The sequence below is a fragment of the Bacillus rossius genome, chromosome 7 (assembly GCF_032445375.1).
Source record: "Bacillus rossius redtenbacheri isolate Brsri chromosome 7, Brsri_v3, whole genome shotgun sequence".
NCBI classification, from domain to species: Eukaryota; Metazoa; Arthropoda; class Insecta; order Phasmatodea; family Bacillidae; genus Bacillus; species Bacillus rossius.
In genome coordinates, this window is record NC_086335.1 from 37,021,650 (window position 1) to 37,049,249 (window position 27,600).

At 35.4% G+C, this 27,600-nt stretch overlaps 1 protein-coding gene across 2 annotated transcripts in view; it reads left to right on the forward strand.

The window, feature by feature from the left end:
- LOC134533830 (corticotropin-releasing factor-binding protein) overlaps nt 1–26,407 on the forward strand; it is a 138,980-nt gene extending 112,573 nt beyond the window's left edge. For both annotated transcript variants that reach the window (XM_063371512.1, XM_063371513.1), the window contains exons 7-8: nt 22,391–22,550; nt 25,381–26,407. In XM_063371512.1, the coding sequence (XP_063227582.1) occupies nt 22,391–22,533 (143 nt within the window). In that variant the 3' untranslated portion in view covers nt 22,534–22,550; nt 25,381–26,407. The remainder of the gene's footprint in view (nt 1–22,390; nt 22,551–25,380) is intronic.
- The last annotated feature ends 1,193 nt before the right edge of the window (nt 26,408–27,600 follow it).

Genomic DNA, 27,600 nt, shown 5'->3' on the forward strand with positions numbered 1-27,600 from the left:
CCCCTGAACTGTAGATGAGAGGTACAAAAAATAATTGACTTTGGACCTAATATTTTCAAGTAGATCACATTTCCACACATTTCAGTTCCTTCCTTTGATTTATTTCGCTACAATTCATTTATTTAATCATTGAAATTCGTTTTTATTAAAGTACATTTATTTCGTTATAAATGGATTCTTTTGATGATAAGGGGAATTAGGCGCTACCATCTTGGATTTTTCCATCTTTTTATAATATTTCTAATTTTAAATTGTTTATTCCAATTTTTGGCCTGTCAAGAGTAAATCATATATCCCAGACATTATATACCTTGTTCCAAGCATATTTCTCGTGGGCGACTGCAACTATCATTATGACCACAACAGTTCACAACGTTGACTTCAACAAGTAGCTAAGTAACGAAGCTAAGTCCTTTGCCAGGTTGAACTGAATAATTTAGCACGGGAGCTTTATTGCAAACGGTCTCAAAATATTTGAAATTCCAAGATGGCGAAACCTAATCTCCTTTAAGGCGGTAGTATACTAAACTATTTTGCTTCTAATATATCGTAATTTTGCACATTATTTTAAACAATCTCATAATGTAATCATATTTAATTGTTTGTAAAAAGCCTTTTATCTAAACAAGTCCTGTTTAAGATTACCGTTCATGTATAGCGTTCGCCATCAAACACTTAATTTTCAGTAAATAATTCCAAAATAAATAAAATATTAGGTTTCTCCAAAACCATAATAACCTTGTTTTTTTTTATTGATTTTGGAATGATTTACTGAAAATTAAGTGTTTGGAGACGAAGGTTTAATACGAATGGTTAATCCAAAATACAATTCAATTTTTTCAGAACACACTAGGACTGACACAAGAATTTGCATTTAAGTTAGAAAAACCATTAAATACCTGTAAAACGTTTTTTTGTAACAAAAAATTACTGCTATAAAAATTAAGTATGGTTATATTGTGAATTAATTTAAATTCATGTGCAAAAACAAGAAATATTAGCCAAATAATTTAGGATACTACTAAACTCCTAAACGGAATCATTGTCCTTGTTTGTACATCGGTGATGAGTATTTAACAGGAATTTCTTTAATCCGGCATTATATGATTTGGCACTATCTTTAATCGGGCACAAATCGAGCCGGTAGAAGGTCACTTTACCGCACCGCCGACGTAATTAGATCTCTGAGAATTTATAGTTACTTTCGGTTTTCATTTTACTGCAGATGTTTTCTTTTTTTCCAGCGGTTTACATTTCACACTTACTATTTCACGGGTACATTTCCATGATAAATTTTTGAAGAAAACCAACACTTTTCTGTAATATATATAAACACATTTTTTAGTTTCTAAGGAACAAGTTATTTAAACTTGTTTTAAATACAATTGCCATTTATATGAATGTTTATTTGTTTCTCCCATTAAAAATATATTGACGTTCGATAGTCCGGTAATGTAAATAGTCTAATATGGCTGTAGCCCAGAATGTCCCCGATTAAAGATTTTTACGGTTTTAAAACATCCTTGAATAAGGACGAGTAGTTTTAGCAATAAATTTTCTAGACCAGCTGAGTTTTTTTAAAGCATTGTAGCAGCGTTGCGTTGATTTCAGGCACGTGTATGCCGTCGGCGCACGAATCACAGTAATTCTGTGCGGATGCAAACGCGTCATTGAATAAAATAATGTCTTCTCTTGCGAACGGCCACCAATTTCAAGGAAGAAACCTTTCTGTGGTCTAGTTATAGTTCAGATAGTTTTGCGAAAAGTACCTGCCCCTACTAATTAAATACAAATTAAAACTCTCACTGACAAAAAAAGTATTTATTAAATATTGAGGAATCAATTTTTTATTAGTTATTTGAAAATAATTATATCTTTGATAAAAAAAAATATGCTATAAGCTTACCAATTGTTTAGTGTCACAAAATTTACAGTTTAATTACTAAATATAAATTATTATTCAAATATTAGCACTTTTTTTCACTACTCAATAACTGGGTCCACACTAAACACTGTTACCATTTATTTTTTCAACTGTACGGGAGCCTAAGATTTTTCTGGAGCTACTGGTTCACGGTTGCCATAAATATAAACTCAGTTAGAATTGCTATTTTGTGTGTTGGGCTTTTGTTTTAAAATCAGAATTGGTTTTTATCGTTGGGCCGTAGGGGGGGGGGGGGGGGGGGCGAAGTGAGTGAAGCCATAATTTTATTACCCAGTGCCGTGTGGCTACAAAGCCCCCAAATACTCTCGTTCAAAGGTTGGCCAAACATTCATGCCACAGCAATATTCGCTTGATTGCAAACTTAATGGGCCCGCCTGATGAGGGGTGTATTTGTTTAAGTGAGTCGAAATGACATGGTCGACGCTCGCTGGTGCTTCTAGCGCGGTATCGCCACTCAACTGGCTCGCAGTCTTCTCGTCAAGCAAAGGGCATCTGTGATATATAAACGGGAAATCATAACGTCACATGGCGGAGAAATGAAGCTTAAGGTGTACAGCAAGTGCCTTATAGGGCTTTCAAGAATATAGACTGGGAGTTTCATACTTAAATATGATTGAGAAAACACTTTTTCAAACCAATTTTACAGTCGAAATTTGCAGTTTAAAAATTAATTACAAAAACATATCGACCATTCTGACAACAGGATTAAAAAAAAAAAATGCTTTTTGTTAACAGACAACTGTCATAGTCTCGAGCAGTTTTCAAACCGCGTTTATTCTTCTGAAGATGTAAACGCCGTATGCGTGGCCGGCGGGCTGACTACGAACACACACTCCGCGATGCAAGACGCGGTAAGCAGAGAAGGTCCTGAAGATCACCGCGTGATTACGAACACAACATTCTTCGTCAAACTCCGAGCACTGGTGACGTTTGACGGTGTGTACCGTAATCTTTGAGTACGGACACACATTTCGGAAGTTATTTATCGCACCGAAGCTACGTTATATACCACGGGCGTATTATCTTGTGCAAGGGCGCAACAACAGGGGGGGTGGGGGCAAGGGTATTTAGCACCCCCCCCCCTCTGAAACCTTGAAGTGGGGGCAAACGGGGGCAAAGAAAGTGCTTTGTAATCAATTTTTGGATAATAAAACTGCTTAAATAGCACCATTTTCCACCTTGAAATACAAATTTTCCCGGGGGAGGGCCCCCGGACCCCGCTTCAATAGGGAGGATCGATGATTCTTTATAAAAACATATATTTCCCCCCCCTTTGGAAATTTAGTTGTTGCGCCCCTGATCTTGTGGTGCGATACGAATAAGAGGATACAAATGTAATTAAACGATAATAAGTGTTAAATGAATGTCAAATTTTGGCGGCACGATTTTCTTTTAACATAGCTGGGCGTGTTAGGAGTCGAAACTAATTTAAAATGAAATTTAACATAAACAATACTTGAGATTAGGAACTGTTACCGCAGTACTTATATCTACGGTTTTATGTTTTCTATGGCAAAACACAGGTATTGTAACGTTGACGACACAGATTTATTTTACTACATGTTTAAATGAAATAACTGTTTAACAAATCACAGATAGTTCTAAATGCTTGAAACAAAAAAATTATATCTAAAAATAAATATTTATGTATCTCTGAAACAAAAAAAAAAATATTTAACGCACACATCAATTATTCAGTGGTTGCTTGCCTTTGACGTCACGGAATTCTAACTTTGGCTCACAAGTGTCACGGAGTAAGTACAACAAAACGCACACCGCATGTTGGTTCGTGATCACCTCATACGGCACGTGTTTTTGGCGGAGCGTGGAGCGTGGAGCGTGGAGCGTGGAGCGTGTACCGCATGTCTGCGCGGGTGTTCGCGATCAACTTCCAGATAAGCGGGTACTGCTCGTGGATTCGCTGCGTGCAAGCACGGGGGCAGACAAACCACTCCTCATCGCGGCCTGCTTGCTACACAGCGAGGTGGTCCGCCCCGGACGGCCTGGGTTCGATTCCCGGCCGTGCCTGGAGTTCCCCCACAGTTTTCCCGGGACCACCATCTTCACCAAAGGCCATGGCTTGTATTCACCCCCCAAGTACGCTCGATCCGTGCTGCGCGTTTTCGTCGCTAACAGCGTCTTCGTCTCACAGCCATACAGGGACGTTACTAGACTAGTTTTTACACCTGGGGCAAGAACAAACCAACCAAACCAAAAACTTTCCCGACGACACATCATATTCCCACCACATATTAATTCCACTATCCCAAATAATTTTGACTCAGCTTAGATGGTAAATAAATAGATTTATTTGCAGTCATTAAATTAATTAACACATCAAAAGTTGATAATACCCGAAAAATAAATACTTTTTTTTTTTTAATATTTGACGACATCCATGTATGTACCTTTCAATTCAAATAATTTCGTTTATCTGTCCTCCAAAATTTTTGTGTTTTTTAAACACTACAATGATCAAGTAAATATCCATAATAAAAATTTACTCTGCCAGTTTACCACTCCCCCCCTCCTTTTTTACAAATGCGGCGTCCGGGGCACAAGCCCTGTCGGCCCCTCTCCAGGTAGGGGAGACCGGGGCACGTTTACACACGGGGCATGTTTACACACTGGCCTTTATTCAAAATGAAATCGTTAGAGCGCACTACCAGGTAGACCAGTGTAGTGCTGCCTCCTTGCGGATGCCATAACAACTTTTACAGCGCTGTCGCAGTTAGCGTCTTCGTTTCAGAAGGATAACTACATTTTTTCTCAACGGAAGTAATTATTTTGTTGTAACTTTCATCAATTGTAATAACTGTAACTGTAAGAGATTAGAAAAAGTAATGATGTATATTGGAAGAGTAGTGATTTGTCAACAAATCGCAGTACTTGTATGAATTGTGAACTTCCTAGAATTTTTTGTAACATGAGTTAAACTTCAAATATGGTGATGGGGCATGTTTCCACACCTTCATTGGGGTAGGTTTACACACTGTGTAAACTTGCCCCGGCACTTCCTTCATGCACGATGTAAGATTTTTATTTTGTATATTTTAATATAGGTAACGTTCTCAAAGAAACTTTAGGCCAATGTGTAACGATTGTATAGACCTTATATAAAGCTAAGAATAATATTTGGGATTGGCTGTAATTTATTTTAGCAAATTAATTGGAAAAATTTAATTAACCGCATAACATTGACGATATTTATTTTTATGCTGCATCTTTTGGTATTTTTAAACAATGTATTAAGTTTTTATAAAAGTTATTCAAGTTTTATAAATTAAATTAACGTCTTTTTAGTTCCTGTAAAAAAACTAATAGCCTTCGTACTGGTTTGATTTGTGCAGGTTTTTGAGCCTGACCAAGAGGGAAAGTTGGAACAATACCTCATGAAAACCTCCGACATATATTTCGGGCTTACACCTAAAGAAGTAAGGCGGTTTGCTTACACATATTAAGTTTCTTGCAACAGGAAGATTCCCCCATCGTGGGCAGAAAATTAAATGGAAGGTCCTGACAGGTTAACTGGTTTTTTTAAAAAGACATAACAAACTGTATATTAGGACTCATCAGGCTACAAGCTTAGCTCGAGCAACAAGTTTCAACTACACAAATGTCTCAGTGTTTATTAACAATCTTACAACTGTCATAAACAGACTGAAGGTAGGTCCTGCGGATATTTGGAATGTTGAGGAAACTGGCATCACAACTGTGCAAAGACCGGACAGAGTTATAGCACGCAGAGGATTTAGGCAGATTGGGAAAATGACATGGCAGAACGAGGATCATTAGTTACTGTAGCTCTGTCAGTAAGTGCTGCGGGGAACTTTGTACCCCCATTTATTGTATTTCCAAGAGTCAGGTTTCAGCCACACCTTTTGAGGGATGGCCCAGTAGGCTGTGAAGGTGATGCCAATACATTCGGGTGGATGGTGGAGGATAACTTTTTGAAATTTTCTAAACATTTTGTTTCACATGTAAGGTGTTCTACCACTAAACCATGCCTTTTGTTACTGGATAACCACGAATCACACTTGTCAAAAGTTTTGGACTACTTCAAGGACAATGGAGTGACGTTACTGTCATTTCCTCCTCACTGTAGCCATAAATTACAGCCGCTTGACCGCAGTGTTTATGGTCCATTAAAGAAGTATGTAAACACCGAATGTGATGCATTGATGTGTGCTTACAAGCGCCCCATGACAATATACGACATACCCGCTATTTTAGCCGCAAGTATTCCCTTAGCAGCAACTCCTGTAAATATAATTTCGGGATTTAGAGTCACGGGCATTCACCCATTGAACCGTGACATTTTTTCTTATGCAGATTACATGACTTCCTATGTCATAGATAGACCTGCGCCTAGCCCAACAAATGTGTTCAATCCTTCAGTTGTCAACAATGTTATTGCTTGAGTCTGAACCTAATGAAGACACTCCTTGTAGTTCACATATTATTCCTGCTATTACAAGCACTTCCAACAATTTTCACCTACTTGTTCCTCTTCAAGTAAGCCTGCTTCAAAGCCGTTGTGTTTCCCAACTCCTGAACAGCTGAGGCCCTTCGAAAAGGCTGCGCCAAGAAAGATACGCCAGTGAAGGAAGCTCTTAGACAAGAACAGGAGGAGTCAAAGAAGAGGAAAAAACAAAACATTGGAAACAAAAGGGGGACGCTAGCCAGCAAAAATAAATCTGTTTAATTTGAAAGATTCAAAAACTCCGATGAATAAGTCCTCCAAAAACGTAACAGGCAAAATGATTAAGCCTGTTAAGGATAATGCTGTACATCACTAGCTAATAATTTTGTTAACTTACAAATATTTATTTCAAATAAAACTTTAATTTTGAACTGCCTTGTATTAAAGAAATGGATCTTATTTGCTAGAAAATGAATATTTTGGCTCTAGTTTATTCACAGAGATAGGTACTCAATAAAAAAGATACAAAAAAAATGAAAACAAGTAATTTGTACTGTATGTTTTATTAGACTCTAACACATTTTTTGCTGTTAAATACATAACTTATTAAATTCAATGTGGTGTGTATCGTGATGTAGGTTCATAATAAATCAGTTATGTATAAATTTTATATTATTTTTACACTTCCGAATTAGGCCTGAAAGGTTGTGTAAACAAGCCCCGCGATGTGTGTACACTTTCCCCGTAAGCGGGGCACATTTACACACACGACGTAGGCATAAAGTTTTTAAATTTCACTATAACAGATTGTATTTAATGAAATTATAAATTTGTCTATACAATCTTAAGGAACTACTCAATATTTGCAAATAGTTTTGGAGTAAATCTAATATTTAGGGGAACAAGGAAAATTCATTAACATAAATATGTGTAAACTAGCCCCGGTCTCCCCTACTCCCTTGGAGACATAAAACCTAAAAAAAATAAAAAAATAACTTTTTTTTAAATACATGGTACTCTTAATGTTTCTGGTATCGCAGTCCTTGGTGGCTGATATTGCTGATTTGGTCCCAAATTTGGCCTACGATTTCTTTACAGACTTTGTTTTGCTTTTTTAAATCGCAGAACTTGAAAGTTTTAGGCGTCAGGCTGTCAAATTTTGAGCAGTTTTTACAATTACAAAATACATTTGATGGAAAAACTATTACAATTACTTGACTGTATTTTTATAGAATTAATATTCAATAAACTATTTTAACTGTTCACGGTTGTGTTATTTATGTTTTTAAATTTTTTTTTATTTCTGTGTAATTATTTTTTCTAAGCGAGAAATGGTGATAATTGTATTTTAACAAAACAGTTTAGGTTGAAAATTAACATACAGAATTTCTTTTTTAACATTCCGCAGTCCCTGTTAGGTGACCCTTCTGACGGAAAGAATGCTCGCAAATATTGTGCTCTGAGCATAGAGTCGAAGAAGCGCCTGATGTACGTGCGAGTATTGCTCTAAGCGATCACTTCCTTTTGAACCTAACACTTAGATCCAGGCAGAGATAAGACAGTTCGCGAGTGAAATCTTTCATTAACGGTTTTGGGAATTTGGTACGTACAAAGTTGATAGTTATTCTAATGTCTGAAAATAAAAGAGGCGTATACAATTTAATGGGTCCTACTTATTGCACGCTCATTGTTAGAAATTTACGTGAGCGGAAGAAGAGTGTAATTTGTCTGCTGTTAACTTGACTTGATTTTTTAAATTTTGTTTAGAAAGTGGGGAATTGATTATTTCGTGTTCGTGTTAAACTCATAACTAGGTAATGTACGAAGATACCGATACAAAACTGGAATCTCTAAATGATTTTAAATAAGTACTGCTCGTATATTCAAAGTGAATTTTTCTTAAACACCTTCGACTCGGAGAAGCCACCGTAAAACCGCTGGTTTTATGTGAAGCACGTGATTAATTCGACAAGTGCCGAGAGGCTGAAAGCCTTCTCGGGTTCACCACACTGACCTTATTTTTTTACGATCGTCATGAGAACCGTATTACGATACTAAACCCTGTATCCGTGAGACAGCCTGAGTTTGCCGCATAACGTGGCGATGGAAATAGAAGCCCATACACTTCTGATTCTTCAAACTGTTGCTTGTCGCAAAATAAAATGTTTTAAATAAAACTCAAATGAATTACCAGTGACTTAGTAATTATTAATTATTAAAACCTACTTTTTTCACTATCTCCAACTTCATGTAAGTAAATACTTATTTTTTTCTGAAACAACGTAGTACCTATTTCTACAGTGAATTGTCGTCAAAATTAAGAAAATTTACGAGCCCAGTAAGCATGACCAAACTTTCGAAATTTTTGTGTTTTGGCTTGCGTTTCTGGTTTCCATATCTTAAATGGAGTGTTTCGAAAGTTTTAAAAGACGTAGACGTTATGTAATTAGAAGGCCACGGTGTTGCTGTATTTTGTACATCACGTCTTCACTTGTTTAACTTTCACCAATTATTGTAGAAGACAATAAAGGAAACTCAGGTCCGTAAACATGGGGGAGGCACGAGGCACATTTATTACATCGATCCTAGCGGGGTGAGCTGTAAGCATACGTGCGAAATTTAAACTTGTGTACTTTTCTTTCTACCCATTCAATCAGCTGAAATTCGGGACGCTTACACTTCACCAAATACTGTAGAAAAAGCCATAAAAAATGCAAATAATTTGTTTGTAAACTATTTACTCATTAAAAACAATAAAAATGAAATAAAAAACTCAAAAATATCGTATTAACAACATTGTTTACAAAGCTAAGTACAGTTCATGCCGCCAGAATCGCTGCCATTATTTGTCTCGTAGATTTTAAAGACTTTCCTATATTGTCTTACTACAATATTTGCTTTTATCCCCTGAAAGCAAGTAACACTTTTAATCAAAACCATTGACAATTTAATATGTTTCATTGATAAACATGAATAATTTCAAGTTGTATTATTGGCAACGTCTTGCAACTTCCGAGCTTTATAAACGACCGTCATTTACTTGCGTTTGTTTCATGTTGTTTTATTGCGTAGCTGTGTTCCTTGCGTGGTTAAAATTCCTGTCTTGGTTTAATATAATTTTTTTATATATATGCCATGGCAGTTTTGCACTATTTGTCATGAAAAAATTCAAGAACGCAAAACAAACAAAAAAAACATAAACTCAAAGAGAACATGTGTAATTCAGCTGATGTCGAACAGATAGACCCTAACGATGAAACTAAACCGGCAACCTACTGTGTTGTGTTCGTCCCTAAATACCTTTTTTTATTTGCATCATAGTGTTAGTATGTTTGCTGCGTTGTCAAGGTTTGTTGTGTGTCTGCATTTACTACATTTGTTGAAACTGTCCTGTCGTTGTTAGCCCACTGTGCTCAACTGTGTTGTTATTTTTTCACGACTAAATTTATTACACGGAATTCTTGTGTTGTCTGATGTTTTAGGTTTGAATGTGTTTGTCTGTGCTGTCATCGTTGTGTTGTCCATAACACCTGTTTAGGTACATAGTTGGGTCCATCTGTTCTACACTAGCTGATTTCGGCTTGTTCTTAGTGGGTTTATGTTTTAATTTTTATTTATTATTTTGCATCTCTCAATTTTTTTCCGTGACCAACAGTGCAAATCTGCTATGGCGTTTGTACAAAAAATTACATTAAATCAAAATTCCCCATTGCACGAATAATTTAAAGAACGCGAAGTCCTGCCTTACACTGCATAAAGAAGCCACTGACATACGTTTATGTTTCTATAAATGACGGTGGTACTTCCTGAGTCCAGCACATAAATTCTTGCGCAGAAATTTCTCTTTGATTTTTTTTTTTTGCCCCGCCTGTGCGGGTGTCTGCGATTTTTGCCGGCAGAGGTCACTCGCGAGTTAGCATAGCTTTTTTGTTTGTTTTCGTAACACTTTTGATTCTCTTGTTTTCGTATCGCTAGTACACCGTTCGCTACTCCCGTATCTTTGCATTCATGAATTATTAATGCTGGTTGAAAGGAGTCGATGACAGGTTAAACCACTACCTCTCGATCGAAGGAAGAAAATTATACGTTGGCTTTGTTTGTGTTTCCGATTATAAGAAAAAATATATTGAAGAACACAGTTGCATTGTCTTAAAAAAAATTCAACTTTATTTAATATCACTGTACCATAGTAAATGTAAGTTTACAATAAAATCTTTTTGTAAAATGTGAATAACGTAACCTGTTTGTGGTAAAATTTGTATTTATGATAAAAGATGTTAACAATTTTTGAAAATATAGAAAAATGGTTAGTTTGTGATTTGCCTGAATAATGAGGTGATATTTTGTGCGGTGTCAACGTTTCCGTAAAAAAAGGCTTGCATTTTATTTTAATAAGTTTTTTTTAAAATAATAAATTCCATCAATCTCCCGTGTCCGTAACAGCTGCCAAGAAAAGTAAAATATTTTTTAATGTAATCTTAATTCTGAAGTAAATAATGATAATTATAATTTTTTGAAGACCAAAATGTAAATTCCATAGATTAGTAGCTAGTCTCCCAGACTTTTTTTAAAAAAGCTAAAAAAATTAATAAATAAATGATAATGTTGTGTTGTGTTTGCAGACCAGAATAGACAAGCAGTAATCTTCCCTGTTCTCCCGCTGGTTATTGGAAACCCGTCAACAACGCGCGAACAGATTCGCCGGGCGTTTTCGCGTCATAAACGCCAGCAACTCAGCAGAACACTCATTAACGCGCATTGCTCCCACGTGTCTGTTTTTGACGCTAATACACTCCCGCGGTTACGTCCATTAATGACCTGGAAGAGATACTATGAACGCTCTTCACAATGAAATTTCCATAAACTAATAAAAAAATCCTGCAAACCAAATTATTATTTTTGATACAGTAACTATGGAAAGTTTTTGGAAGCTAAGTAAAAGCAAGCAAACAAAAAGCTATGAGTAGTATACATCTCCGCCTTAAGCCCCTCTATGCATCTCCGTGCGACGCAATACAACACTTTTCTTTCTTTACGACAGCGGTATACGTCGGCAATAGTCTGTAACGTAGCTTGTTAACAAGCCGTAACGAGAGAACGCCGTGCTGGTACCCCGCCGGCAACCAATAAACACCTGCCGCACGGCGAGGATAAGGGCCAATCATTGAGCCCGAACGGCAGTGACGTCAGCTAGGCTCTTCAAAGTGGACCAATGGAAACTGCAGATGGGCTGAATCGATGTAAAAAAAAATCGACGCATCGATCCTTGAAACAGAAAATCGACTCAACCTTACCCGCTGGGCCACAAAGCTTTTTAACTCACGGAATCAATCTTCCATAAAACACGTTTCGTAAATTGTACTCCCCAATTATGAATGAATGCTCAGAAAGGAGCAGAGAACGAGTTTGCCTCTTACGATTAATGGGAAAGAAAAAATTAAAATAATTACATATTCAGTGTACATGTAAAAAGAAAAAAAATTCTTACACATAGAACGAGTCATATTTCTTAATATTAATCGATATTATTATCAACCATTCATATCACACAATTTTTTCCATCACTAATGTAAAGCGAAAAACCCTATATCTATTTCAAAAAATTTTTCAGTTATACAGTTATTTACTAATATGATTAATTAAATATTTTCCTTCGTTATGGTTGAGAGGAAAAATATTTTATTTCAGTGTAAAAGAGTAACTGTAGATAATACAATAACAATTTAAATTATTCATTCTTAAAAACAAATGAAATTATGGGCGCGAATTATTTTACATCGAAAAGTTTAGTTGTATTCAATCATTTTTAATTTCAGGCATTCAGTTTAGTAATATTTTTAATTGTTTAAATGTTAATAATAAGCAAAAAAAATTACTTAAAATTTTATTCAATTTGGATTACGTCTTTATGTTTCCAACACACACATTTTTAGGCTCGGTCTCACATGCCTAGCTGATAAATTATTCTTCTCTAAGACTTAAAATCAGGGAATTTCCCTTAAATGGTTGATTCCGATAATTCTATGAGAATTATCGTTTTGTCAAATATTTTCTCACCAGTAATTTACTAAATTATATTTGTGAGCTCTCAAATGTTACGGAAGTAAAAACGCCGATTACAAACATTTGCGTGACTTTTCACTGTTTTTTAGACAATATTTAGTAAATATGTGTTAAAGAAATTTTAGGCGAAACATAAAATGGAAGAGCGCTATTGGTAGAGACCGGAAAAAATTCGCGGTATAATTTCTCGTTAGGCAAGAAGCCAAACACGTTTAGCTGTTTCTGTTTCTCTTGATTGGACCACATGTTAACATAAGGTCTCTGGGCCAATTAAAAATAACTCCAAAAGAAAGAATGATCAAATAGCAAGCAACCCAGATCACAAGTTTCACAAGTCAGCAGCCAATGAGCAGTTGGCATTTTCCCGAGCTCATGCGGGATTGCGGAGTCTATCATGGAGGTCAATGAAACAGCGAATTTTTTTTATCTATTGACACGAATTTCCAGGGAAAGCCCTGAAACAAGAGAAATGAGAAAAAGGAATGGAAACATACAATGTGCGAGGGCCCGACAGTTCAGAAGACAAGGCTCCAAGGGAAGCTGTTGCAATGTGGGCAATGACTAGAGACCTGCAAAATTCGCGGTTTCGATGGCCTTCAGGAGAGACTGCACATACCACTGTACACTCGGGCAAATAACGTAAGTTCATTGACTGCCGACTTGTAAGTCGTCTCAGCTAGTTTGTCTGTGATTCGATCCTTCTTTGGTTGAGGGTTTATAACTGGTTGAGATTCGTCCAGATGAACAGTAAGTCAATAGCAAAATTATCAAAGTGGTATATGTGTTTGAATTCTAGCCTATCACCGAATGAATCCGCGAATTTTGCAGGTTTTTAGATGACCCAAAGTCAGACATTAATTTCACTCTAAAATTAATTGCAAATTATTTTTTCGGGATGCTTTGCAGGATCACGAAAATCAAAATTAGAAACACATGGTATACGACTTGTGGTCTAATGTGCTTCCCAAAGTAAAAACCACCACAAATATTCACGAGTATAACCATTATAAACAGAAAACGAACCAGAATAAATTTTACCATGTTGACTATAAGAACATATATAACGTATAAGCTGCATTAAAAAAGGTATAAAAATAAAAATATAAGTATTAAATATAAACCACTTATTATAACAAATAATTGAGAAAATATTCCAGATAAACAATAAGCATTTGGATGTTTTTAATGTAAACATATTTATACTACTGCCAGTGGTAACACTTATATTTTCCCTACATTCCAGACATTATGTTCCCTCGCTTTTTGCTCCAGAAATCCATTAAACATCAGTGACAAGTTTTGCGGTGGTTGTAGCACTATTTTCAAAGAAACATTATCCACACGCACATTGTTGCATACTTGCTATTATAATTGTAATAAAAACAATTGTTCGTGTCCAACGAGAATACCAGTTTCTGGATCACGTTATACGTTTCCAACTTATTATTTTTTTTAAATTTTAAATATTGTTTTGTACATACGACTGTGTGTCGTATAGAAACTTAAAAGACGAAAGAAAAAAATTATTAATAGGTCAACATTATTGAGATTTCTCCACGTCATACATTGTAACCAGAAATGGCTTATGTCCAAAAGAAAAAAAAATATATATTTTTTCTATCAATGTTACGCTGTGCAAGAATCATTTACAAAAAAAAATTGGTTGTCTGTAAAGTCTGTTTACGGACGATAGTTTAACGTGAGAACGTCATAACAAAACATTGATGAAATGATTGCATACTTTATGAATAAAATTGAATCATTTTTATTTTAATAATAAAATAATAAATACTTGAAATTATACTAGTAATCAGATTTTTAAAATGCAAGAATATTTAAACTTTAATGCCGAGATTATTGTTGCAATAAGCAATGAAAACCACATTAACTTTTCACTTCACTTTATAAACAGTCGACGAAACAGTTCACGTGTAGATGACATGTAATTAATTTTAAAAACTGGCGTTTAGCTATAAAAGTTTAAATAAAATTATGGACAAGTTTTCATATAAATAAAGTGTTATCAAATATCTATCATCAATTATATGAATCACCATAACTTTTTAGTCAATTGTAACATAACCTATTATTACCGCACTCGCCTACAGCGTAACGGAACAATGAGCGTAACGGGACACAGCGTAACAAACAATGAGCGTAACGGGTCACAGCGTAACGGAACAATGTGCGTAACGGGACACTTTTTTCGTGCGTGCAGCCGCCGTTCATCGATTTATTAGACGTTGTCACGTCAAAAAAAAACTTGTTATTTATACTTGGAGTTGAAACTGCTCAGACTGCGCATTAGCCACCAAACGGCGAAGACCTCCCGGTGTATGTATGTCGCGTAGCGAGGACGACGTGTGTGGCGAGGATGCGCCCTCGAAGGACCGCGGGGAAGCCAGCAAGAAGTGGCGAGACCCGCTCTCTCAATTTCCTGTTCGAAGCACGTCTTCCCCGGCGCCGGTGGTCACCGCTCTTCCAATTAGGAGCCCCCTCCCCCCCCCCCCCCCTTGTCAGACCGTGGCGCCACCTGCGCGGCGGGTTATTGAAGCTCGGCGTGGGCTCCCTTTCGCCTGTCCCATCCGCGGAGTTGGGGAACTGTCGGCAGACGGCGCGCTGCGGCGTGGTTGAAGGCAGTGGCGCAGCCAGGGGGGTGGGGGGGTTAGGGGTTCAACCCCCCCCCCCCCACCCCTTAGCACCAAATCTTTAATTAATTTCTTATTCATCACTCAAACAAATTTCATATTAAAATTAATAAAATTTTTACCATTACAATATTTAAATTTAAGTACCGAAAACTGCTAAAATAGCACTATTTTACACCTTAAAATCCAAATTTTCCCGGGGGAGGACCCCCGGATCCCCCGCTTTAATACGAGAGGGTGGGGGCGGCATGCTTCTTAACACCCCCCATACACAAATCCTGGCTACGCCCCTGGTTGAAGGGGAAGCCTTCTTTTCACAGACGAGAGAGCCGAACTCCCGATCGTGCATCTTCGGTTTTTTTTTTTTTTTTTTTTTTTTGTAAATATTTTTATTGTAGCTATACTTACCTAATATAACCAACCATCCACAATGTTTTAAAGTACATATTTATAATCTATCTAACCTATCCTAATCGACCGCAAATTTTAATGCCACACCGGTTTATACAATGAGATACAACGGAAAAAAAAAAGCGAGCATGAACTTCGGGGAACTTCGGGTGTGGCTCTCTCGTCTGTGAAATGAAGGCTTCCCTGGTTGAAGCAATTACACCAGAGACCACGGACATAGAGAAAGAAATGGCAATTCACCTTCATTCTCTAAGCTTGCGGTGGCCCGCGAACTAGCGGCGCTAGTAGCAGTTGAACCGATTATTAACATAGTGTTAAATGGGAGTTTCGCATAAAATTTTGCATACTTCTTAAAACTAATATTTAGTTTTAGACTTTGGTTACAGTTTAGGATTTCTAAATTATTTGGAAGTTTTATAGGGGTTTAAATGATTATTAGTAACAACATGTAACTTCGCCACTATTGTCAGTCAAAAGTTTGAGTGTTGAAATGCTGATCCCAAACAAACTGAGATCTCCCATGAGAAAGCATGTATTAATGTTAATTGCATGTTTAAATTTTAAAAATATATATTTTGCTATACATTTTAATTTTCGAGCAAGTTTAATTCTTTCAAATGTGATTTCGTAGATAGAGTGATTCTTTTTGTCGTGACAACGTCTAATAAATCGATCAACGCCGGCTGCACGCAAGAAAAAGTGTCCCACTACGGATGTGTCCTGTTTGCTCAATGTATGCATGCTTGGCATCTCTCTTCATGCTCATTGTACGCATGCGTGGCATCTCTCTTCCACTCGATTGGAACAACCATCGATTTGACTTTTCCATCATATTTTCGTCGTTTGAATTATTAGTATTATGTAATTTAACGATTGTCCACCGATTTTCAGCACAATCGGTACGGTTATTTAAAAGTAATGTTGAATATTCAAATACGTTTTGAACCAAAAATGGTGTTTTACAGTTACACATAATAATTCAATTTACACCCGGGATCTTTTGCACAATTAAAAAAAATATATTGTAGCACATTATAAATAAGTTTGGAGTATTTGGGATGCGTATTTGTTATAAAATCGTGTTATAAAAAAGAAATAATATTATTCCCCTACCGTGAACAAAATTTTTATAAATTCTATATAACATCTGAAACTATTATTTTTTAAGTATGGCCTCGTGGCCGAGCGGTCAGCAATCCAAAGGTTGTCGATTCAAATCCCAGCAGCTGCGAAATTTTTTTGTACTTGTAAAAATAAATATGGCGCATGCAACATTTCAAAAGTAATAAATAGATTTGAATTAATGAATGCAAATAAAAGTAAAATTATTAATTAAATTGTACATTTCATTTCACTCCTTTGTATCCATACAAAATAGTGATAATTCAATAAAAATTATTCAACTTCATTCATAAAATTATGTAGAGGTAGATTTTATTATACAAAGGATAGAAAAATTAAAAAAAAATCTTCCTCAAAGAATAAGTATAATATTTTTAATGCCTAAATGGTTTGGTTGCAAAAACCTATTACGGCTCAGTCTCAGGCCGAATATGGTATTTCCTTTTCTTCTGGATCGATCATTTCATCAACTTTTTTGTTATGACGTTGTCACGTTAAACTATCGTCCGTAAACCGACTTTACAGACAACCAATTTTTTTTAAATATAGGCAAGCAGAAGTTCCTTTTTATCATAACCTAAAGGCCAACATATAATCCTCTTAATTTTAGCATTGATATTCATATACGAAACTCTCATTTAACAAAATGTTAATGATGGGTTCCCCTACTACTAGAGCCGTTAGTTCGCCCGCCGCCGCGAACTTCACTATGCCGTGACGCGCCGAGGCAAATAATAGGAAGTTGCCAGACCTATCTATATGAGCGTGCTAGAGACTTACACTAAACAGCTCCAAAAATTTTTGTGTGAAAACCTAGCGTTGTTTCCATGTCAGTCCGATAGACAGCAGACGGCATGCCCAGTATGAACCATGGAGGTATTGGTCTAAGGCCGTGGTCTAGTCCTTACCTCCATGGTATGAGCAGTGTAACTGTTTAGTACATATGGAACCAACACTATGACAACAAAACTAACTTTCTTATTCTTATAAAAAACTTATTTTAGAATTATACAGATTTATGGGTGAAATAAACCTCCAGTGCTTCAAATATATTTTAAAAATTTTTTAATCGTTTGACAACATAAATTTTAATAAATAATTTAACAATTTATATTTAAAATATTTTTGTAGCCACGCCGTTTGCCAATAGTTATTTTCTACACTATCCCTGTGCTGTTAGTAGGTATAAAGCTGTCCGGTATTAGTCACCAGTGTGTTTGGTTGAAGTCACTTTTTACCTCGCCAACACCATATCGTTCCAGCCAAAACATTGTGGAGATGGTGCTTGCCCACGACTCATGATGGTGAGTAGGTATGAATTGGAATGTCACTCGTTAAACAGTCATTTCAAACCGTTTGCACAATGCAAATACTACTTTTGTTTAATAAATAAGGTTTCGATTCATTTCGGTTTATGTGGTTTTATTTAATTTCCAAACTGTTCTTTTCTAATTATGTCGGTTATTTCACATTGCTATGTACAGTTAGGTAACGATTCCCTACATTTTAGTCTTTTACTTTGATTTATTTCGTTACGTTCTTCTTTGAATGTGTCTTGATATGTGGAAGATTAATTTGAGATTTTTTCTTTCGACATACGCCATTAATGGTTACACTTTATGTGATAATAAATGTTTTGAGTGTCTAACCAACATGGCAAAGACCATGTACAGAAAAATTGGGTTCACATTTTTACCTTGTAATCATGCCGACATCATATATTATTATTAACAACGTAGTATAATTATATATAACATATCAACAATAAAAATTAGGTCAGTTTTGTTCTTTATTTTATAGAAAAATCATATCTCAATAATTAATCAAGATGAACGCATACATTGTAAATACATAAAAACATAAAAAAAAAGTGCTAACTCCTCTTTAAAAATGTTCAAAATATTTTCTCTAGAGTTAAATAAAACTTAAGTTTGGCGTAAAAGTAAAATTGTTATCTTTTTATCATTATTGTGACAAACAATAAATAGAACATTAGTAAAACTGACAAAATGGTTGCGTATTAAGTTTCCCAAAAATTTCGATTAGACCGTAAGAGGGTGAGAAAAGTAAATTTTGTTTTATAATAAAATAAAACGTCTCTAAATCTTATTTAACTCGATGAAATAAATTGGGCATGAAACCACACAAATGTACAGATTTGTATGACTGTCCATATAATTGAATATTTTTTTTAAATTTTTCTTTCTTAATTAGGTGTAAAAGTGGTTAGTTCAGTTTTGTAAAAATCAAACATATATCGGAATACACTAGGTTCTATAAACTAATGTAGATATGTTTGGTATTATTAAAGTAGAAAATATCACCCACTTTCACATCAAAGTGGTAGGAGTGACTTTTTCTATACATATTTTACGCAGAAAATAAAGTTAGCAATTCTTCTTATTCCATCCCAGGGGGTAAACTATTTTTTAAACTTTTGTTTACTCTAATAAATAAGAAGCTAGTGTTTGATCATTTTTAAGCATTTTATCTGTTTTTTTATGCGAAAACTGAAATAATTTTATTAAATTAAGTCTTTGTATACAGTTAGATCTTACGAAACATAAATTAAAAATTTTTATATTTAACAACCAAATGAAATATTGTGTTTTTGATGATGTTTCAAAATTCTCTCCTTAAAGGAGAAAGTGTGACTTTATTCACGCTCAATGAAGCGGGAGATAAATAATCTAAACATTTAATTCTCATTTAAAATAATTAGGCACATATAATCCAACTTTTAAAATCTAGCAATAAATATTATGTAAGTCATGAAACCGTATATAGAACTTAGTGCAGTTTTCTAGCATTTCATTGCGTTTATTGCGTTTCTTAGGGATGTTTGGATTTAATCACATTGTTATTCGTACATTTCAATTAATGAATTACCGGTAGAATTTTACTGTCTGCCTTTAGCTCTCATGCACGAAATAAAAATTGCAAGAAGCAGTTAAAATATGCAGTAAATTTGTCAAGTATTTTTTTTTCTGAACAAAACACTGCACAAGTCGAAATAATTTATAATTGCTTCTAATTTAAAAGTAATCAAAACGTGGTAAGCTTAACGAAGTGGTTTACCCAGTAAAATAAACACAAACTTAATAATAATAAATGACCTGGGAACCCAGGCGGTATTCAGAAATAATCTATTTTTATGTGCGTGGGAAATGTTATGAGTTTGTTATGCGTGCCAGAAAGAGTTGATAGAAAATATTATAGCAGAATTTCCAGTTGAAGTCTATGTATGCGGGTACATGATTTACAACATAATTCCTCTTACGATAATGTAGGCAGAGCGTAATATTATTGTAATTTTTGGAAGAAAAAAAATGTGCTTTATTGAAACATTGGTAAGAAAAAAAAATGCAAATTTTCAGCTGTGAGAAAGTATATTCGTGTGATAAATGCACAATTGTAGTGAACTTGGAATTTGAACTACAAAATAACTATAAGATTGATATAAAATCGTATTTGTAGAATTTAAAAAATATAACAAATTGAAATTATTTGAATTTCAACAATCAACAGCTTACTAAATATTAAGATACTTTGTTTATTTTGTAAGATCATTTAAATAAATTATTTAACATTAAAACTTTTAAACCAAACTGTTTATCTGTAAACACGACGAAATTATAAGGCTTTTGCTGGGCCTTAATTGTTATTACACAGGCTTTCGTTGTCCTTTGTGCTACAGCTTCCACTTATTCGGTCTGGTTCCCGCACATTCTATGGTTTTAGGAGTGCATTTTTTTTAAGGAAATAAAAGTCAGATGACTCGTGTATGTTACAAAATTATATCGGATCCTATACATACATCAAGTAAGTCCTATCAACTTTGGACAAGAAAGTTTTGCTGGATAAGAGTAGATTGTACTGTGCTGCAGAAAGTGTGTATATATATGTATGTGTGTATATATATATATATATGTATGTGTATATATATATATATTTCAGAAGTACAGTTAAAATTACAGGTAGGCTTGGTTATCAGAGTGAATACTAAGGGGAGAACGAACAGTCTAGCTGCGCGCTAATCAATTTGTGGTCCCGACATCGAACGGTTTTGTTTGCCAATTTAACTGTCAAAACCACGTGGCACAGTGTAAATACTTGGTGCGTTGTTCCTATAATTAACATATTAAAGCGCTTCCTACTTCCGAGTTTTAATGCGAAACTTGATCGATGGCTCTTGAATAAACCTTGGCAGTTCGCGCAGCAGAGGCACAATTTATTAAAATTATATTTTCCGTGTCGGTATTGCCAAAAAAATTCATTCATAACACAATTAAATTTAAAAAAATCGCAATAAACAATTATTACAAGTGCATTTAGAAAAGTAAAACAAAAAACCACAGGTCTAAGAGAATTAAAAATTGTAAGCAAACGCAGACGTCATTGTTTATAAAAACATGTAGTCCATTGTACGTAGTAAAATAAATGTTAAATTAACTTACAGTCATTTTATCTCGAAGCTGGTTTTACAGTGAGTTGTATGGTCGTAGTCATAATGTCGTATCTGAAATTGTTGGATAGTTCTGAGAGTTTTAGAATGCTAGTCGTTAAATTTGCACAAAATTCGAATCGTATGAATACGACTGCCACAACTACCCAGGCTGCACTGACGATACACTACAACGCTCAGAACAACTAACTTACACTTAGTTCCTGTTTTCATCTTTGTATTAACTGCAAATGTTTACATATATACTTGGGAAAATAACCATTTTGTCCTGTTAATGAAGAACTATTTCACGTTCCACATACTCTTTTTTCGTTAGTTCGTGATTGGTTCTTTAAAAAAACATTTTACGATTCAAGTAGAAACAAAAACGTTTACATCCAGCTGGATTTATGGTCACCATGACAAAGTGGCCAGCCTTATTCAAGCTTATTGCAAGCTTGAGAAAGTTAATCTGAGTCACAGTTATTAAAGCTGAGCTGGAAAAAAAGTACATCACCAGGAAAGCCACGAATGTTACAACCTACGAATCATTGTAGAACCACCTTCTGAGTGTAGCCCAGTACAAACCTGATTCATGGCATTCGTAACGGGTATAAAGCAACTTAGCTGTCCATGAGGTTGTGGTTAGCTCACAAGGGAATTCAGGTAGCTGTGAACACTAAGGTGTCCTCACACAATGAGGAGATTGGACCAAGGAATGTCTATAAAATACAAAAAAAAAAAAAAATATTTCTGTACTTTTACTAAGGATTCTTTTGGAAAGCAGTTGCCAAGAAATAGTCTGATATACTACAATAAAGATATTGTAAACTTTTGGAATTTATGAGTGACATTAAACACCTCGCAAATAACGCTAGAGTAAATATTTGGTGGACGAAACAGCTAATTTAAGAGATTTATCATGGTAGGTAGCAAGAGACTGCTATGCTGAAAGTACCGGTGGAGTAATGGGAAAGTATATATGATATTTATATATATATACATTAATATTCACATTCATAAAAGTTTATTCACTTACATATGAATATACTCATAAATATGCATAAACAATTATATATACAGGTACCTTTATCTTTGCACATATACATATGGATATAAATGCAAATATATACAAAAATGAAACAAATAAATAAATTACCAAATACCAGTGAAGACAGTATGTTACTGTGTGTGAGCAACCACACAGGCTCATGAGTGTCAGTAGCACGGTTGGTTATTGTGAATACACGTGTTGTCAAGAGCCCCACTGTCAGCAGGCCACCTCGAGGGGAGCAGGCACGTGCAGGGGGGTGGGTGTCTCCGGGTGGTTGCAGGCAGCACGCTGGAGACGATCCTGTGCGAGGTGACGACGGTGCGGCTGGTGTCCAGCGGCCAGTTCGACAACTCCGTCACCGTGTCGCTGCGCCAGGCCGGCGAGGAGGACGTGTCGGAGGCCGCGCTCGTCTGCGGCTACTGAGTCGGCCGAGCGCCCAGGTGACGTCACTGCTCTGCTCTGCTGCCCCTGTGCCACCGAGCCGGCCCGAAGCATTCGGAGACCAACTGTTTCAACTACTTGGAGCTCTGCCACCTCTGAAATAACAATTAATGGCTCAATTTAAAAAGAATTTGAACTGACAATATTCGGTGGAATATTCTAGAATATTTTAAGGTGCAACTGATCATAATAAGTAATTTGAAGAGTTGTTTGCATTTTATCATAGTCATAAGTAAATGTTTTACTTGCTATTTCTGTGTATTCACATATATATATATATATATATATATATATATATATATATATATATATATATATATGGAACTGTTCAAAAGCAAGTACAAGCGTAAATTTTAAAATCAAATAGTTTAAATTTCTAGCGTGAAAGTCAGCATTCTATGAAATGAACCGGCAAAGATTGTTGAAACATTTCCTTGAGGACCTATAAAATGAGCTAACCGTTGACGAAAGCCTTAAGAAAACTAACCTCGAATACGGCATTTACTGGTTGGCCAAATATTGTAGTGATATGAAAGAATCCACACTGAAAAAAAAACTGAATAACATAACCCCCCTTAAATGTTAATTCTGGGCCAGCTGAAAACCAAGAATGTTTTTTTTTATTTATGAGATCAGGTATTTTACTCTTCCGATGTGGTCGAAGTCTACATTAACTCGGTTATTCGAGGCTGTACCAAGTATTAGTTAGAATATCCGTCGTTAAACACAGTCACTTCCATGAAATACAATCATTTAAAAACTGCTTTCGCAATGCAGACACTAACACTTCAGCCAATGCCAGTGGCGTCTAGCCAACACTGAGCGGAAAAGTAAAAACCACTTCACCCGGTCGACGTGTAACCACGCATACCTGACCACCCCTTGTTCAATGTCAGGGATGTATCCCTCTCTTGTCGGTAGCTGGAAGTTGGTACTGCGGTGACGTAGAAAATTCGCCCTTCCATAAATCAACACTCCGAAATATATCGTAGGAGGTAACGAAACATACAGCCGACTATGTTTTTTCTTCAGAATGTTAATTAGTAGGTACATGTATTTTTTCGCGGAAAGATTTCGAGACTAGCCGACAGTTAATACACTGTAGCATCTACCGTGTTTCGTGATTTTTTTGAGATTCTTACCAGGTGCATGTTTATACGAATCACAGTGATATAGCGTGGAAGCAAACGCGTCCTGAATGGCCCGGCCAAAGAAGGCAAATTGATTCTCTTGCAGACGGCCACCAATCACAAAGAAGACACCGCTGGCGCGGGCATGCCTTGTTGCAGTCTGAGGGTGTTCAGAATCGTATAGGCGAAGAAATAAGCTGGGTTATGAATCATGGCTTAGGACAACATGCACACAATTTGGGTTTGAATCGGATCAGACTTGCTGTGAAAGTTCGCCACAGCAAGCCTGTTTTAAGCCCAACACTCTTATAATAGCAACACAGACTTGCGTTTGCGTGCTTGGATGAGGCTAGCCAAGTTCTCATTGCAACCTTAAACCCTTTATTCAAACTTGACGTATGGGTAAACTCAAGCGTAAGTCAAGATTGAGCTATCTCGATTCAAGCATGTAGCAAGCTCGCACCGAGCTGAATGCATGGGGACTACTAGCAAACAAACTAGGGACTAATACCGGGAATCTCTATTCTAGCAACACAGGCGATAGTGTGAAAATAACCTAGCGTCAAGAGTGTGACTACAGAAATATTTTATAGATAAATCGTTACATATATTATTTCTGGTGTCAAACGATTCACTTCTTTTTTTTAGATATTCAAATAACTAAGAGGTCTATTCTCCTCTCTCCAATTACTATGTAGAATTTTTAAGTTTTTCTAAGACATTCTGAAGTTATTTTCGTTGTCATAACGTTGGTACCACATGTAGTAAACAGCTACATTGTTCATACTGGGTATACAACCTGTTATCTATCGGACTGACGTGGAAAACCATGCCAGATTTTCACAAAAAAAATTCTTGGAGCTGCTCGGTATTAGCCTCTAACGTTTCTGCTACTAGTAAGCTTGCTTTAATAGGCTCGTGCACAAAGGGCCTTAGACGGGATACTGGTAAGCTTGCTTTAATAGGCTCGTGTGCAAAGGGCCTTGGACGGGATACTGGAGTTATTTATACCGGCGAAGATGAAATGAGAACGCGAAGGAGCATGAAGGGAATGCGATGGTATTGAAGTAACTGGAAAATACTTCACCAGCAAAGTGATTCAGTCCACCCAGGATCAAACCTGGGTCGCAAAAGAGTAGAGCCGGAAAATTAATTTCAACATAATCCAAGGCCACTCAAGGGAGGTCTTGTTCATCGAGTAATTGCTCGTTCTTAAATCGAAGTAACTCTTCTTAGCATTTTTGGCTGGCGTAACACGCCACAGCTGTTAAAGGCTTATGCCAGAAGTTGATTTAATAGCTTGAAAGATACCCGCTAGGAAGAATCGTAATAATGTCATAATGAAGAAATGAATATATTAACACACACACACACACACACACACACACACACATATATATATATATATATATATATATATATATATATATATACTGACACCACATCAGTAAGAAAATAACTTTTAACTTCATTATAGCCAAATATTTGTGTTACTATCCTGACAGAAAAGTATGGAGGGGTCATTCACACTTTTTTTTTCAATTATTAACATGTCAAATATTGCACACAACATATAAATAAATTCTCACCTACATGGACCATTAAATATAAAAATACTTAATGTACCATTTGGAAGGTAATATTTGTTTTTTTCCCCTGTGTGAGCGGTGTTGTAACATATGCACATGAACTGTTCCAGATGCCAGCCAACCTCGATGTGATGTGATGTCCCCTCATGAAGTTCCTCCCGCCCCCCACCCGCAACGTGATCAAGCCTACTTCTCCACGTCCGCATGAGTGTCCTGTTATTATTTCAGTTGTGACTGAACTGAAAAGTGAAAAAAAAAACTATATTTTTAACAGTGAAACCTGACTTTTAGTTCAAAATAATGTGACGATTTTGTGATAGGTATGTATAAATGATTTATTAGTTTTAGAGCTACAGAATTAACAAACATCTGTAAAAGAGACTTTTTATAGCATACTTTATTAGTTTTATAAGCGGAAAAACCTGAAATGATATTTGTTTAAAATTTCCATTACAATTATTTATCCTAATGTAATTTTTAATCAAGAATAATTCTTGTAAATATTTCACCTTAAAAATATGTATAGTGCTGACTTTACACAAACACTTTAAAATAAAAGTAAAGTAATATAACGCTTAAACAATGAGATTACGATATAAAAAGAACAAAAATCAATATTATTGAAATACTTCCGATTCGAAAATGAGATTTAGAAATATTCAACAATTTAATATTGAGTGATCATGATTTGCAATTAACATATAACCTTTGGTTATAAATATTTTTGATAAAACATTTTGTTAAAAATTACTTACATAACTGAGAAATTTAAAGTAATTTAGTGTTACTTTGTTTCCCTTACTTAAGTGAAGTCTCAATTTGTGTTTCCTATGACCAGTCTCTCTACTAGGCTAAGGGCCAATTTTTGCCACTGCATCTAAACTTCAAGTTTAATAAAAGGAAAAGAAATTCAGTATTATATTTGTCATAACTTATGCTGTATTTAATTACTTATTATTTATTTTTATGGTTGTAGGTAAATGACCAGCAGATGAGTGTTTTTCCAACAAACAAAATGTATTTTATTAGTATCAACTATGTTTAGGTTATATTAACCAAACACTTGACATGAAAATGTAGAGGTACCAAAAACCATGATTCAATAAACTCAGCTACATGATTAAAAGGCAGAACCAATTCACCACTTTTATTTTTACTTTGTTGCAGCAAAAACACTTTCAATCAATTTATATGTTATACATGTAAGCAATTAACAAAATTGTTACTTTCAAGTGAGAACTGATATTAAAATAAACACATTGCTACTCCTAGACACTCTCATGAGTATCCTTGCCAGCTACAGATTCCCAGAAACTAAAAATTAATCTAGCTCAACCATACCTTAATAATGGCATCACATACGTATAGTCTTAAAACCCAGTAGCCTCACATGTCGCTCGCATTCAGGTTAACTATCTATAAATTCAGGTGTAACATAAAGATGATGACATTGCAACGTTAACAAGCATCTGACTTCAAACACAGCCCTCTTAAGCGTGGAGTTATTAGTTCACGGAGTGGGTATCTGTTCTTTAAGTTGAAATCACTCTGGTTAACAACTGGTTAGAAAAACTGCATAAAGGCCAGTACAAACTAGCAATGACGTATACCCATTAAATTATTATGAATTAATTATCTCCACTGCGAGAATCAATCGAAGATCTTCAAGGATAATGTTAGAAGTATTTTGAATGGCTCTAAATGAGCTATCTAGGAAGAATTGTCAAAATTCAATCATGTATGTTGTTTTTTGACTAGATGGGAAATAGGGCATGGGTTTGTTATAATTTTCACTTCAGTTATTAACATAACTTAGGTTGCATACACCTACTCACTAACCTCTTATCTCCATGCTATTTAGAATGGAAAACCATTATAAAATGTTCAAAAAATATTTTTTTCATTGATTTTTTCCAAAATAACACTGTGTTACACTGAGACCAGACAATTAGGTTCTATGTTTTACCAGTACACCTCTACTGTAGATAAATTGCCAGCTCTTCCTTGGCTGCATTTTCTGCTGGAACACAGATTTTTTTTCGAGAAGGCAAGGGTATTATATAGCAGTTGAATTTATCAACGGTTAGATTGCCCACAAAAAAAATGAGTCACATTGTTTTCAAAAATGTACAGGCAATTATAGTTTAAAATTGAAATTTTGCCTTCTTCATGGCAGAGAAAAATCATAAAGAGTAATACCAAAATTGTAACACGCTGTCTAATGATAGTATTATTACATTTGTAGTCAGCAATTTTCAAAATAATTATTTAGTACTTAATGCCAGTAACTTTACAGTATAAAACGATTTGTAGAAGCCAGGCTCTTGTTT